General features: G+C 39.3%; 2 protein-coding genes across 2 annotated transcripts; one reads left to right on the forward strand and one right to left on the reverse strand.

Annotated features, from left to right (window-relative positions):
• The first annotated feature begins 31 nt into the window (after positions 1–31).
• Positions 32–2421, forward strand: vcpkmt (valosin containing protein lysine (K) methyltransferase). Its single transcript, XM_011490390.4, has 5 exons — positions 32–325; positions 461–574; positions 660–732; positions 863–982; positions 1111–2421. Exons 1-5 carry the CDS (start codon positions 69–71, stop codon positions 1213–1215), a joined length of 669 nt encoding a protein of 222 aa, XP_011488692.1. The 5' UTR covers positions 32–68; the 3' UTR covers positions 1216–2421.
• A 6518-nt stretch (positions 2422–8939) lies between these two features.
• Positions 8940–10933, reverse strand: arf6b (ADP-ribosylation factor 6b). Its single transcript, XM_004082304.5, has 2 exons — positions 10709–10933; positions 8940–10492 (listed from the first exon to the last, which is right to left on the reverse strand). The coding sequence occupies exon 2, from the start codon at positions 9861–9863 to the stop codon at positions 9336–9338; it is 528 nt and encodes a 175-aa protein (XP_004082352.1). The 5' UTR covers positions 9864–10492; positions 10709–10933; the 3' UTR covers positions 8940–9335.
• Positions 10934–14004: the final 3071 nt, after the last annotated feature.

Consider the following 14004-nt stretch of genomic DNA (forward strand, 5'->3'; position numbering starts at 1 on the left):
TTTACTCTAAAATGTTTTAAACAGGAAGTTTGTAGTTTTTTTTTCTCTCTCCAAAACATCGGTTCAACATGGCGTCGAATGCGAATGCTAGCGAATATTTCGTGAGAGAAATTGAGAACAACGACGGTTGCACTCTGAAGGTGAAGCAGTGTTATGTCGGGGACGTCGGCTGTGTAGTTTGGGATGCAGCAATTGTCCTAGCGAAATATTTAGAAACCAAACAATTTTATGACCCGCCGTCAGGAGTCAACGTGTGGTCTGGCAGGCGTGTTGTTGAGCTGGGAGCTGGGACAGGAGTTGTTGGTTTGATGGCAGCAACACTCGGGTGAGATTCCTGGATATTATTTTAGGAGCTATTTTTCCCCTTTTACTATATCTTAGCATTCTTGCCTTACCCAGAGAGATCATCGTTTAAAAATCAAGATAAGTCAAAAGTGACATCTTCATCTTAAACTTACAGAGCACAAGTTATTGTCACAGACCTGGAGGAACTTCAGAAACTCCTGAAAGTGAATATAAAAGACAACCAAGCCCTTGTTAGTCGTGGATCTATAACTGCCAAGGTACTAAAATGGTTTGTACTGTGTTTTTTATATTATGCCTGTTTAGTTTTTTTTCATTTAGTTGTGTATTTGTGTTAAATCGGGTTTCCTCTTAAGGGGAGGTGATGTGTCCGAGTTCCTGCCTCCCCCTCGTTATGTCCTCATGGCAGATTGCATCTATTATGAGCAGGTATTGGATATCAGTTTTAGCCATTTCAACTATCATTTTGAAACTTCTAATATTGCATAATCACGTCATGATATTATCAGAGTGTGCTGTCCTGAAATCCCCCCCAACAAGTCATCGTTTATTCCCACAGTCAATCGTTCCTCTGGTTGAGAGCCTGAAACTGCTTTCAGGACCAGAGACTTGCATTATCTGCTGCTATGAGAAACGCACCGAAGGAGTCAATCCAGAAGTAGAAAGGAAGTTTTTTGAGGTACGAACAAACCCCAACAATATGATTTATTCATTTCTTTATCTTTAACTGCACTTTTAGTGGAGAGAGGTGTCCCTCATTTGGATTTTGCTATGAGTCATTTCCTTTTTTTTGCTCGTCTCTTTCAGTTGCTGCAACAAACCTTTATCTGTGAGAAAATCCCCTCTGACAAACAAGATCCAGAGTTTAGCAGTCCAGACATTCACATTCTGCATATCTGTAAAAAATGTTAATTTTTCAATCATCTTTTTTTTTCCTTTTTCTTTTGTGGGATCTTCATAATGCCACAAAAACACAAAAAATGGCATTTTTACATATGAAATACAACTGTTTTATAATGTTGTGAATTGATACCTATTATGCATAAATATTGTTTACCTTTTATGATTTTGTTTAGGTTATTTCTATTTAAAATGCAAAAACATTTGAAAACCATTAACAAGGCTTTTGAATTTTGACATTTCCTATTTTGAGCACTAGATGGCAATATTTATTTAAAACCTATTTGACATAAATACACTTACTGGTAAGTAAAAAGCTTTTTACTTTATTTCATGATCAAAATCGCATTATTCAAGATGATGTCAGGCAAAGCAGAAAACATAATGTATTTATGTGTCACTCATTTGTTTATGGTACTCACCAGGTTTTAATAATTAAAGAAACTACTGCATGCTGGCCTGTGCCTGTAACGTGTGGGGAATTCCATTCAAAGCCCCAGATTAAGAGGACGATTATAGCTCTTTTTGGAGCATAAAACCGTTAAGTACTCCCACAGGCATGCAGAGGCCCCTCACAGCCCTTCATGTTGCCTTCTGTTTACACAGTGGAGCTGTAGCATAATGTGCAGAACTGCCTCCAGAACTCAAACAAAACAAAACAAAAAAAGGCATCATTAAGGCCAAAATTTACAGGGTGGATCGTAGTATTACCATTAATTGCACTATTTTCTCTTTTAAGAAGAGAACGTGTTCAAAATTTGACCAAGTGTTGGTGAAAATGATCCATCCTTCCTTATTGAGACTTGATCTGAGCGCTAAGCTGCTGTGACAAGAATATCTATTTTATTGTTTAGTTAAGAAGAAATGACAAAAGTGCAAAAGGTGTAGTTTTGAGTAAGGGATTACAATCAAGGTGAATATCCTGAAAACATACATGTCTAAACTCTATCAACTCAATATAAACTACACCTTAACTGACTTTAAGTTGAGTTAAGTTAAGTTGTGCTTAATGTTCCACTTCAGTCATCTTTTGACCTATTTTAAAGGTTCCAGTGGTCTTTTCATTTTTATTATGCCATTTTTAGGCAAAAACAAAAGACCTGTGTTGTTTTCTGGGACATAGTTTCAGAGTGGGTCTTTAAAACAACTCTTGTTTTCTTACTAACTGTCTTAATTAACCAAGATGTTCTTACAGTAAAAGTCCCATCAATTATCGTATACTAGTTGTGTGAATTTTTTTTTTTCTCTGTTTGACTTCTACCCTAACAATCCTACCCCTTAGTGCTGAGAATCTTTGGTATGACCCGTCAGCCTCCCTGTCTCAGGGCAGACGCTCTTGCATGAGGCCGTTGTGCTGGTTCAACAAGGGAAACTGATGATGAAAGCCATTCTGTGCTGTAACTTTGAATAACTGCAGCCAACATTTGGAGATAACAGCTCCCTGTGGCCTTGTGTTGCTCTGTCCTTTGTGCTTCAAACATCTGGACAGTCACAGCGTGGACTAACCTTTTATTGAATCCCCTTTGGCTCCGACCATCTAACCTAATTTGGAATTAAGCCCATGACCCCCAGTGCTGTGTGGACATCATTAAAGAGGGTTTCTTAGGGGCAGAGGGAAGCTTCGATGATAAGTCTTGTGTCTTTTAATCCGCGCGTTGCGACATGTGCTCCTGAAAAACATTAATACAGTGTAATTGCAGTTTCTAATTAGGCTGATGAGCATTGGGAATACATGGAGGCTGATTCTGAATAAAAATGATCTGCAGTGAAGCTGCAGCGCTTCTGAAAGCTGTTATCAGATGTGCAGAACAGTAGATTCTGGTGGCTAGGACATCATTATTAATGTGCACTTGCTGTAGCAAGACAGAATGAGGACATTTTTACTGAAGAATGGAGCCATTCCAAGAAAGCATTCTTACCCGAATCAACATCTAAGACCCACTAAACATTAGTCACATTTGAAAATAATTCACGTTTTGGATGAATATTTTTCTAGTTTTGTGTATGATCTGAATCTCCTCCCTTAAAAGAAAAAAAAAAGTGCCATGTGTGAGCGTCCTCCCAAAGCACAAGGGTGGAAGAGCGTGACTCCTGCAGCCTGTGCACCATTCCACTGCATCACAGCCAAGTGACACACAGGACCCTTTGTGCCACCATCGTTATGCTGCCTTGAGCCAAGAGACCCTGCTCCAGAGCGGAAGACTCATTTTTCTCACTATGAGGGCGTGGCTCAAGAATAGACATCAAACTGGGGCTGATTAAAAATAGAAGATGTGTGACTCTTCTTATCCTGCAAGGGTATCTCCCTGCGTGGTTACAAATCGTTTCCATGGCGAGTAACGCAGCACAGGCCTGACTCTCTGAGAGCATGTGATTTGTGTTATGGTTCAGCCGGAATCCCACGTGGACAGATGGGAGCAGTGCTGACTGTTTGCCTCCCTTGTTCTGTGGATTTCAAAGCATGAATTGGAACTGTACCACTTTAGGACAACCAGCTTATAGAAACACAATACTGCCCCTCCCTCCCTCCCTCCCTCCCTCCCCACAGGCCCTGCAGAGGAACAGTGTGAGGGTGGGGGTGTTGTTAAGACAGCTGTGCTGCAGAGGGGACACAAATCCAGCACTGTGAGAATCGCGCGTCCTCATCCGTGCAATCAGACGAGACTGTCGCCGTTTTGGGGATTAGAGTTTGACAATCCAGGGCCACAAATATAAAATAATCCAGAACTACTGCATGTTTTTACTCTCAACATATTTAAAGGCATCAAAACTTTAGGCTTTGTGGCGTCATCATTTCCTGGGATTGATGTCCATGTGACTTGCTGTTGGGAATGACTGATTGGACACAGTTACTGTTAGCAAAAAATAGTCCATTTAAAGATACTATGCTTGGTCTTTACTATATACTATATTGATGCATAGAGTTAAAGTTTACTTTTTTATATACTATCTTGTAAACCTAAAGTGTTTCAAGACATTAAGCTACCTCCTACACCACACATAGATGTTCTATAGCACATGTCAAACTCAAGGCCCGCGAGAGCATAAAAGTTTTTAATTTCTTAAAATAAAAATTGGTGCGTATTTATTCATATCTAGGGGGAATTGGACTTGAAATACCGGATTGGGCAACTATACACTAGGACTTAAACACTGTCCATATAACCTAACCTGACAGAATCAAATGTAAAAGGATTTATGCTAAAGTAACAAGCAAACATGTGTTTTCCATGCAACTGGAATTGTCACTTTAAAAAGTTATAATAGATAAATGAGTTATTTAACAATAAGGAGTAGTTACGTTTATTTTTCATTACATTTAGTTACATGTATATATCTGGCCCTTTGAGGACAGCCGCTATGCTGATGTGGCCCTCAGTGAAAAGGAGTTTGACACCCCTGATCTATAGTGTACCTACAATACTTACTACTCAAGAATACTTAATAAAATAGACTTCAAGTGCACTACTTGTGCTGGAGGTACAATGTATTTGTGCAGCAATTGATCAATTTGGGATTGTGATTGGAGCTCTAACATTTTGTTGTGATTCAGTACTTCACTGTCTCTTGATTGTCAGCTTTGCGAAAGCAGCCTTTGCAAAAGATCTGTAACTGCTGTTTAATCCAGACAAAATACTGACCTGCAGTTGCAACAGTCCTGACTGACACACAGTTAAGCTTGTAGGTTGCTTCACAGGGATCTACTTTAACACTTTTGGGTGAAAGACTCCTGCCTGCAATACTGCAACAGTAAAGTCACACTTTAGGGCTCCTGGGAAAACATATCCTCCTGACTACCAGAGGGGAAAAAAATGTTGCCCTGTCAATTTTTTTTTTAAATCCATCAAAAACTACAAGAGCCCCACCCCTTCACACGTGGTATCATTAAAATGTCCTCTGTAGATACCAAAAATGAGTGAATTCAGTAATTTGGAGTTATTATATTCAGATATATTATGATATTCCGATTGAGAATTGTCCTTCAGAGGACAAATTTGCTTGTTGGTAGTCAGGAAGATACATACATAAAGATCACGGCTCTTTGTTTTGTAAGGGCAAATAATTTTAACAAAATAGTATCTTCATGCACAAGAACTCATGGTGACACTTGTGCAACAGAAAGAAAAGCATCAGAAATGTGTTCTGTGGTTTAGCCCACATAATTTTCCTTAAAGGAAAAATTGGGTCTGGATTCTTATAAGCACAACACGTCCAGAGTAATCAGATTTCAAAAGCGAACACACTCACTTTTTGTTCCAAAAGCATCAGGAGACTTCTGGTTTTGCTCACACCTTGATGGTGTGATGGTTCCTCTTTTCTCTCAGTGTTACAGCGATATAAATAGTTTGTGAGAGCAGACAAACTCCAGTCAGTACTTTTATCGACCTTGTGGAATAAAACCTGTAACACGGTTAGATGACTTTGCACTTTAAATTGTGCGGTTAATGCTCGCATGAACACTTTTATATGACCAGCAAATCCAAAACTGCTGGTGGATCTCCAACAGGATAATCTGGTTCTATGAATTTGAGATTTTAGCACAGCAAGTAGCCTTCAGCTGCAGATATGACTGGAATGTGTTCTGAACCTCGGCCCAGTGGACCTTGGACGCAACTCACTTGACACCCTGCAAAACAGCCTGAAACACATGAAAAGGCATGTAAAAGACAAACATTTCTGGTCCAAACAGGTTACACGTGTAAAATTAAACAAAAAAGGGGGGTTTGCTCGTTGAATGGCAGCATTTGGCAGGGCATTAAACAGCCTTAACCTCAGCAGGAAGTGCGACAACATTCAGTCACTTCCGCACCCATTTTAAACATGTTCATTATTAACAAGAGCCGGCAGAAGGGAGCAGTTTTTCAACCAGAAACTTGTTTTGTGAGCTGAAGAAATAAACAGAAACTAAACTAAGCTGTGAGCGCTCAGAGTAGGTGTTCCCCCTTTTACTTATTTGGCAGATAACTAAACGGCTGTAATAATGGTGTTCAGCTACGTGGACGAAAATATCTGTCTGCATGCATCACAAATCCAACTGTTATTATCTGCATGGGTGCGGCTGCTGCAGAACAGGTCGTCTTTAAGCTGCCGGTGGCTACGCTCAAGGCCTGAAAGGAGTTTTAGATTAGTGCTACCTGCTCAAACAGTAACTATGTTTCAGAGGAAGTGGGAAATAAAAGTAAAAAAAAAACAAACTGCACTGCTAAAGCCACAAGCACAACCCAGGTTGTGAGAGTTAGTATAGCAGGAAGATGAGATTTAAACCTTTTTGTTTTTGTCCTCTAAGCTGATTGGTAAGGAAGCAGTCAAGAAAAACCGGAGCATATTTATTTCTCAACATTGAAGAACTGGCTTTGATGATGAGAGGTGGGGCGCCTTTCAATTGTTTCTCCCTCTTCCTCTATTTGGCATCAAAATTAAGGAACTGACCGTAAAGTTAAGGCAATGTTAAGACCAACTAGGATGGCAAAGTTCCCATCAGGCCGTCGTTTCTGAGCTTTAGTCTTTGTGTATTGACATCTATGACTCATGAGTTTATTATTTTACAAGCACAGCCACAACCAAACCTGTTTTTTAAATTTTTTTTCTTTGTCAAAGTTATTCAGATCCAACTTTCCCAGTATAAAACACCAAAGTTACTGAATCCCTCTTTGACGTGAATCCGATTCCTGCCCGTTCCTCTCAGGAAGTTGAAGGAATTCCGTCTGAGCACAGAGGGAGCCGACAGAGAGCCCAGGAGGTCCCTCCTTTACAGAGGGGAGGTCATTAAACCTTGATTCCAGTCTCTGTCCTCCCCTCTAGGGCAGCAGTGCCGCCAATAAAAGAAAAGGAACATCATATGGTAGTAATGAAGTGCTGGGAACCAAAGGGGTCATTACTGCTCAATTAAGTTGCCTTTGGCTTCTAATGGAGGCCCTTGAGCGAGATCTCCCTCATTACATGAAGCCTGGAAACTGGCGTTTGTAGCTGCTCTTTACAAGGGGCTTTTTAAAATCACTGCTTCGTTACATCAGGAGGCCGAGGGTCACGCTTGTGGAAGCAGGGTCATTCGTGTCCACGTCAGCTGACCCGTCAGACGGAAACCTCTGCCACACTGAGGCAAACAATCCAGGGGCTTTGAACGTTTCGGAGGATTTTCCACGAGAAAAATGTCACTGTGACAAAAGACACGAAAAATGTATAAAAGTAACAATATTGTTTATGTAACTTGTTTCCTATAAGCAAAGAATGGCCAGCGATATATCATTTTGCCAACAAAAAGCTGCATAACCATTCAAAATTGTAACGTAATCTGGATTAAAATACTTTTTCTTTGACAAGCACAACTTAAAAATGTCAGGCTTTCTTAAAGCCACCACCTAATTTACTAAATCTCAACATTATCTAAAGGTTTTATTTGAGTTTTCATGTAAACAAACTTAAAACAGGATGTGTGGACATTGAGTGTCAAAATAAAAGAACTGTAAAGTGGAATCCTTTCCCCCTTTTGATTATGTATCATTAAATTTTTTTTCTTCACTTTTTGTTTTTATAAGACTTTGTTTTAATTTGTAGTTAAAATTCATTTAAATATATGCCTACATCAGTATTCTGACTATCATGCCCCCAAATCAAGACCTCCACTCGTGAACTTCCTTTCCAGGGGGTAAATCCATCCAAAAAAATAAAAAGAACAGTCGCTCCAGATGAAGTAAAACCTAGGAAGTTGCACCTGAAACTCCGTCATCAACTCTGCTGTGGCTCCACAAACAAATTTCAACTTTCAAAAGGGATCCAAAAGTCAGTTTCACATCTCAACAGTCCCTTTAAGCCCCAAGCAGTCATGCAGCTACACCGTTGTTTTCAAAAAAGCTTGCTGTGGAACTTCCTGTTTTGAGCATTTTCCTTGTTTCAGTCGCGAGGGAGAGGCCAACAGCCTTTTCTCTGAGCCCGGATGCCAACCCCATTCATGCAGAATCTGCTGAACAACAGTCAAACCCAGGGGAACCAGATTTCTCTGATGATTTCTGAAACCACATTCACACTTTTGGCAAAGTAAAAGGCTTTTTTCAAAATGATTTTAGGACTAAAGATTCATCTTAATTGGGGAAAAAACAGACACATAAGAGTTAAAATCACTTTTTTTTTTAATAAGACATTACAATGACGTTCTGTACATTGATCTCCAGTCAAAGAGGAGCAAGTCGTGTCACTAAACATCTCGCCAGTCGACCGCTTCCCCTGACTCTGCGACAGATGGACTCTCGGTGGAGGGTTAATGTACTTGCGCGCTCATGCTACAGATATATGCTATCATATAAAGTCCCAACGTGGAGACTGATCGACTGTGGTGTCAGGTTGAAAGAGAAACTAATGACATTCCTTTGGAAAGGTTGGAGTCAACTCACTTCTTGTAATCCAAAATTCAAACTGCACCCTGACAAGCATATTTCAGAGTTACTGGAGGCTTATGTGGTGAATAATCAGCACGAGTAGAGATGTGACACAAAAAGGTCAATTGGTTAAGTATATAGCCCATGTAAAGGTATTGGAGGTAACAAAATGTGATTTTTTTTTTATTTCCTTTTTGGATTTCCATACTAATGACAATGACATAAGCATTAATTTACTTTTTTTCTTGGTTTCATTACCCCCCTCCCCCCTTTACTCATTTTTTTTCCATTTTTTAATCACAGTACTGTTAACACAAAAGCCAAAGTCCTTCAGGTAGGCTACATAACATTAAAGAGCTCCACTTCAAAGAAAGAGAATTCAAGTTTAATTCATTTGAGACCAAAGGACTTCAAATGGAGCAAAAAAAAATGAAGTTAAACCTTCATTAGAAAACTTGATATAAAACAGAAGAGAAAACAAAAATAGGCAAATGCGGTGATTTCTGTGGCTTCAATCTTGAACCAGCTAAGTCAATATTTAAGCAGGCTCCAGCATTACGTGTATGAAATAGGCCTGCTTAAAAAAAGAAAGAAGAAAAAAGGTCAGCAGCAAACCCAATTAAAGATAAATTAGTCATACGGTAAACAAGTTTAACAAATAAGTGAAGGAAAATCAATATTGAACCATACTCATTGTTTTTGAAAAGTTATTCGTTACTTGTGTTTGAACTTTGACCTAAAACAGTCAGCTCTCTATCATTAAGATTTGTAATTTGAAGTTAGCCATGTCAGGCCTTCGTAAAGTCCGTCACCCGTGGTCGCACAAGAGGGCTGAACATACCAATTCCTATCTCTGATGCGGGTCAACCCCAGCTTCTCCTGGATTTCGTGTGGCTTCATGGCATCTGGAAGGTCTTGCTTGTTGGCGAATATCAAGATGATGGCATCCCTCATCTCCCGGTCGTTGATGATGCGGTGAAGTTCCTGCCTCGCCTCATCGATCCGATCCCTGTCCGCACAATCCACCACGAATATCAAGCCCTGGGTGCCCGTGTAGTAGTGCCGCCATAGAGGGCGAATTTTATCTTGGCCTCCGACGTCCCACACGTTGAACTTGACATTCTTGTAGGTGACCGTTTCCACGTTGAAGCCTACTGTAGGGATTGTGGTCACGGACTGTCCAAGTTTTAACTTGTATAGGATTGTTGTCTTTCCTGCAGCATCAAGTCCAAGCATCAATATTCTCATCTCCTTGTTGCCGAAGATTTTAGAGAGCATTTTCCCCATCTTGACCTTTTGTGCATAAATACTTTGTTGCTAAGAAAAAAGGCTTCTGACACTGTTGGGGCTTATATACGGGCACAAAGCGGCTAAACTGTAGAACGCATCATTAATACGTAGGGTTTAAAATTAAAAATACACACTTACAGACAAAAGTTGTTGACGTTGTACTAGTAGGAAGTCTGTCCAAGAGTATAGGAGATCGTTCTGCTCAAAGTACAAGGTTTTTCGGCCCTACCCAAAACATCACACTAAGATCTTGGTAGCACCATTCTCCAGACATTTACTGTTCAGCACAGAGCTTAGTGGAAACTACAGCCAGTCAGGACTGAAAAGTCAAGAGAACACACACGGCGAAAGGATTTGACCTCCAAAGATGAACAAGAAAAAAACCACCCCAAAAACTGTGAGAGTTTCCTTTCTGGTTTGGTTGATGTGAGACGCGGTCCTCCTCACCGGCTGCGCCCTTAATATTCATGCACAGCTACCCGGGGAGGAAAAAGCTGCTTTCCACGGCTTCCCCAAACACAGTACAGTAGATCCGGATTACCTTGCCGTGCTTAAAAAAGACGACTTCGAAAATAAATCCAAGTAATTCGTAGACACAGATATCCACCTGTGAAACTCTGGCCGCTCTACAGAAAAGAAGAAAAAAAAGAGGAGGGTCAGACATGACAAATTAGCAAACTAGCGTTATTTAGCTTGCTGACTAGCTAGCTAAGCTAACGAGCTAACGATAGTTGACTGCAGTAATCTAATCCTCTCAGGGCCAAAAATCCACAATACACCAGCATGATGGTGTGTGACAGTTTTAATCGTATGAAGAAACAATTCAAATATAAGTTACTCACTTCTTTTCCAAGATTCTTCTCTCGATGAATTCACTCAACACTCGTCTGCTTCTTCTTTTCCTAGTGGAGCTGGTCTCTCAGTGCTGCTTCACCGGAAAGGTGTGGAGCAGCGTGAGCGGAAACTTCCTCTCGCCTTCTTCATTCAGCGTCTGCTGCCTAGTTCCGACTATCTCTGTGACATGAACCAACGAGTAAAAAAAAAAAAAAAGAAAAAAGTCAACACTGATGCTATCTTGAAGTATTATAAATTACCTAAAGTTTTTTTATATATACATTTTTGGGTTGAATACTTTTTTCCTAACAAAATATTGTTTCTAATATATCAAAATTAAGTTTTTATTCGACTGTGATGTTATAATATGAATTAATCCGTAAAACGGAAGAATTTTTCCGTTTACATTTTCTTCGAAATCGGCTAATGATTTAGGCTAACCGCGCCCCCTTGTGGTTGTTTAAAACCACGACCGCTGCAGTGCAGTAAGTGCACAAACACTTACACTTTGTGACTTCCAAATGCAAATGTTAGGGATCTGCAAAATGAGGCACCACTGTGGCTCTCTGGGTAAAAAGAAAATGGTAGTAATTTTAAAAAGTAGTTGTTACTTAGCACAGATGTCATTTTAGTTATGGATATGAATTTATGACTGGGGGTCCCAGAGTTGCCGGAGCCAGTCCCAGCTGTTGTTGGGAGAGGGCAAGGTACACCCTGAACAGGTCGCAGGCCAGGGCACCCCTTAATTTGTCCGATGTGACTGGAGCATAGTTGTCAATGTCTGTCAACAGATGAAAGGAGTGCTTGCCAATTTCGTCTGTGTGCCAACATACTAGCAAAGCATTGTGGAATTTGTAGTATTAGCAGTACAGTATATACCGCAGGCCAGCTCTAATGTTCATTTGATATGATCTCGCGGGCCAACTATAAATATACTTGGGGCCTGAGTTTGACACGTGCATTAGAGTAACCAATTACGCAGCATGCTTTTGAACTAAAAATCTATGCATTCACAAGGAGAACATGCAAACTCCTCACAGAAAAATGTCCCTTTTGAATTGTGTGGTGTAAGGATTTCATTAGAAAACATTTGCTGTTGCAGGATAATCATACAGAATGTTGCACAGGGTGCTTAAAGTAAACAATTTTATATTCAGAAAAAAAAGTACATTTTCTCTTTATATTTCAGTCTTGAATAGTGACAAAAATAATATGCAGAACACATACGATTATCAATGATAACAACAAACAACAAAAAATCTCGGATCAAAATCCATTGATATTTTAAACAATGCATTTTAATACAACATAATATAATGCTCAATTTAATAGTCTCACTCATTTTAAAAAACTCTTTATGACATATTTGTGTACATATTTCATTGCAGTCTTGCCACACATCATATTAACTTCATCATATTAAAAACTAATAGAAGTCATTCCAGAGATCTTGAGGAGAATAAAAGGAAAATGACGTTTGAACAAACTGTACTTGCGTTTGTCTTATTTGACCAGAATGTTTGAATTAGATTGATTTTATATTCAGAACAATCTCCGTACACAGTGCTTATGATGCTGTTTATGAGTTTCTCTTCACAGAGTAAACCACAAGGTATAGTGCACCGACTGAAGCTGCTGACAACAATAAAGAAAAAGAAAAAAATCAAGGTGAATATTTATATAAAACATCTGTCTGAACCTTTTTGAAATCTGAGGTACAACTGGTAGTTCCTCAACATAAATGTCATTCAAATTGTGCAAACAGATGAATCCTGCATAGCACAGCTGTGTTGTTCCCTTTTCCCTTTCACATTTACAAACTCTGTTGTTGTATTGATTCATCTACGAGGAGCAGAAGTACTCTGTTCCCTGTAATGATCACACTGATCAACGGACCCTTGACTGTAAATATCATTTTATCATTGTTTCAGATTCCAGATTCCACAAATAATACTAGAGCATTTCAACATTAAGCTTTTAATTCATAATTATGAATAAATGTTTGTGGGATTTAAATGGAGTTTAAACGAAATCCAACTTTTTCTCATATTTTATCATCTAAGTTCAGACAGGAAATTCGTGAATTAAAATATCTGGTATTTAGGAAAATTTAGGACCATTTTTTTGTTGAGGCACCTTTCAGACTGATTCAAAAATTTTGTCACTATTCCAGAGTTCATATCAAGCTGTAACTAGATGCAGTTTTATTATTTCACCAGGTAATTAGTGGGTAACCACACTGAAAGTACAAGATCACTGACAACACTATTAAGTTCAGGAGTGTGTTTTCAGGAAAACATCGGCTCAGTAAAAGCGGGACGCTGGGAGAACAGAAGACAGGAGGACAGGGAAGTGGAGTGCCAGGTGGACATGACAACAGCCAAATAAAGGCTGTTTTGAGGACTTGAGTAACTGGATACAACACTATTGCAACCAGCAATCCCTACAGCAACCTTCACTGAGACTCGACAGCAATGATCTTTGAGAAGGTTGGATATAAGCACACTCCACATCAGGAGCGGTGCCCTCCATGGAAACAAAGGTTGGAGACAAATATTTAGGTGCTATGCAGCTCCTGTGTCAGAATCCAAAATACTAAACCATATAAACCCTATGATTTGATGTCTCACATGGATCCTGGAACAATTTAAACTGTTTAACAATAACTGGTCAGCAATAACCTTTATCAGTTCCCTAACAACCTTAGAGGTCCTCTCCAAACCAATGCAACAGTGGTATCTACCAATGAGACTTCCTGTCCCTGTTGGAGGAAAGCAGACAGCTCACAGGGTGGGACATGAAAAAAGAAAAAAAAAACATTTTTTTAAGCTGTTTGCCTGATTTCAGAGGTTTTGACAATAAACAGATGCCATACATATTTACGATGTTATTAAGCATTTTTTTCCTAACAACTTTGTGCTTTTTAGTCTTACTTAAGCCAATGTTTGCTGGACTTGTTTTTTAATGAACTTTTTTAGTTCCAAGTAACAGCAAAACAGTAACTTGTAATTTTAGGATCTTATCTTGTTGACTGAGCAGGGCTGGTAATTTTTTGTAATTAACTTTTTTTGGCTTTTTTATTCGAGGGGGGGGGCAAAATTTCATAATTTCATAAACTGTACATGAGTTAAAACCTTCAATATTTGCAAAGTACGTTTTACAAGATGCAATGCTCATTTCCCCTGTTTTATAGAAAAATAAAACTAAGTTGTATTATTTTGAAATTTTTGATCTGTAGTACAGTTATACATTATAAACACAACAAACTAGCCCTCATAGCTGCAGCCAAGTCCCCGCCCAGATA

The sequence above is a fragment of the Oryzias latipes genome, chromosome 22 (assembly GCF_053564925.1).
Source record: "Oryzias latipes strain Hd-rR chromosome 22, Olatipes_Hd-rR_3.1".
Lineage (NCBI taxonomy): Eukaryota > Metazoa > Chordata > Actinopteri > Beloniformes > Adrianichthyidae > Oryzias > Oryzias latipes.

Coding starts and splice junctions, on each gene's coding strand:
- arf6b (XM_004082304.5), bottom strand. CDS start 9,863: ATGGGGAAAATGCTCTCTAAAATCTTCGGCAACAAGGAGATGAGAATA.
- vcpkmt (XM_011490390.4), top strand. CDS start 69: ATGGCGTCGAATGCGAATGCTAGCGAATATTTCGTGAGAGAAATTGAG. Junction 733..862: donor ATTGCATCTATTATGAGCAG/GTATTGGATATC, acceptor TTATTCCCACAG/TCAATCGTTCCTCTGGTTGA. Junction 983..1,110: donor TAGAAAGGAAGTTTTTTGAG/GTACGAACAAAC, acceptor CGTCTCTTTCAG/TTGCTGCAACAAACCTTTAT.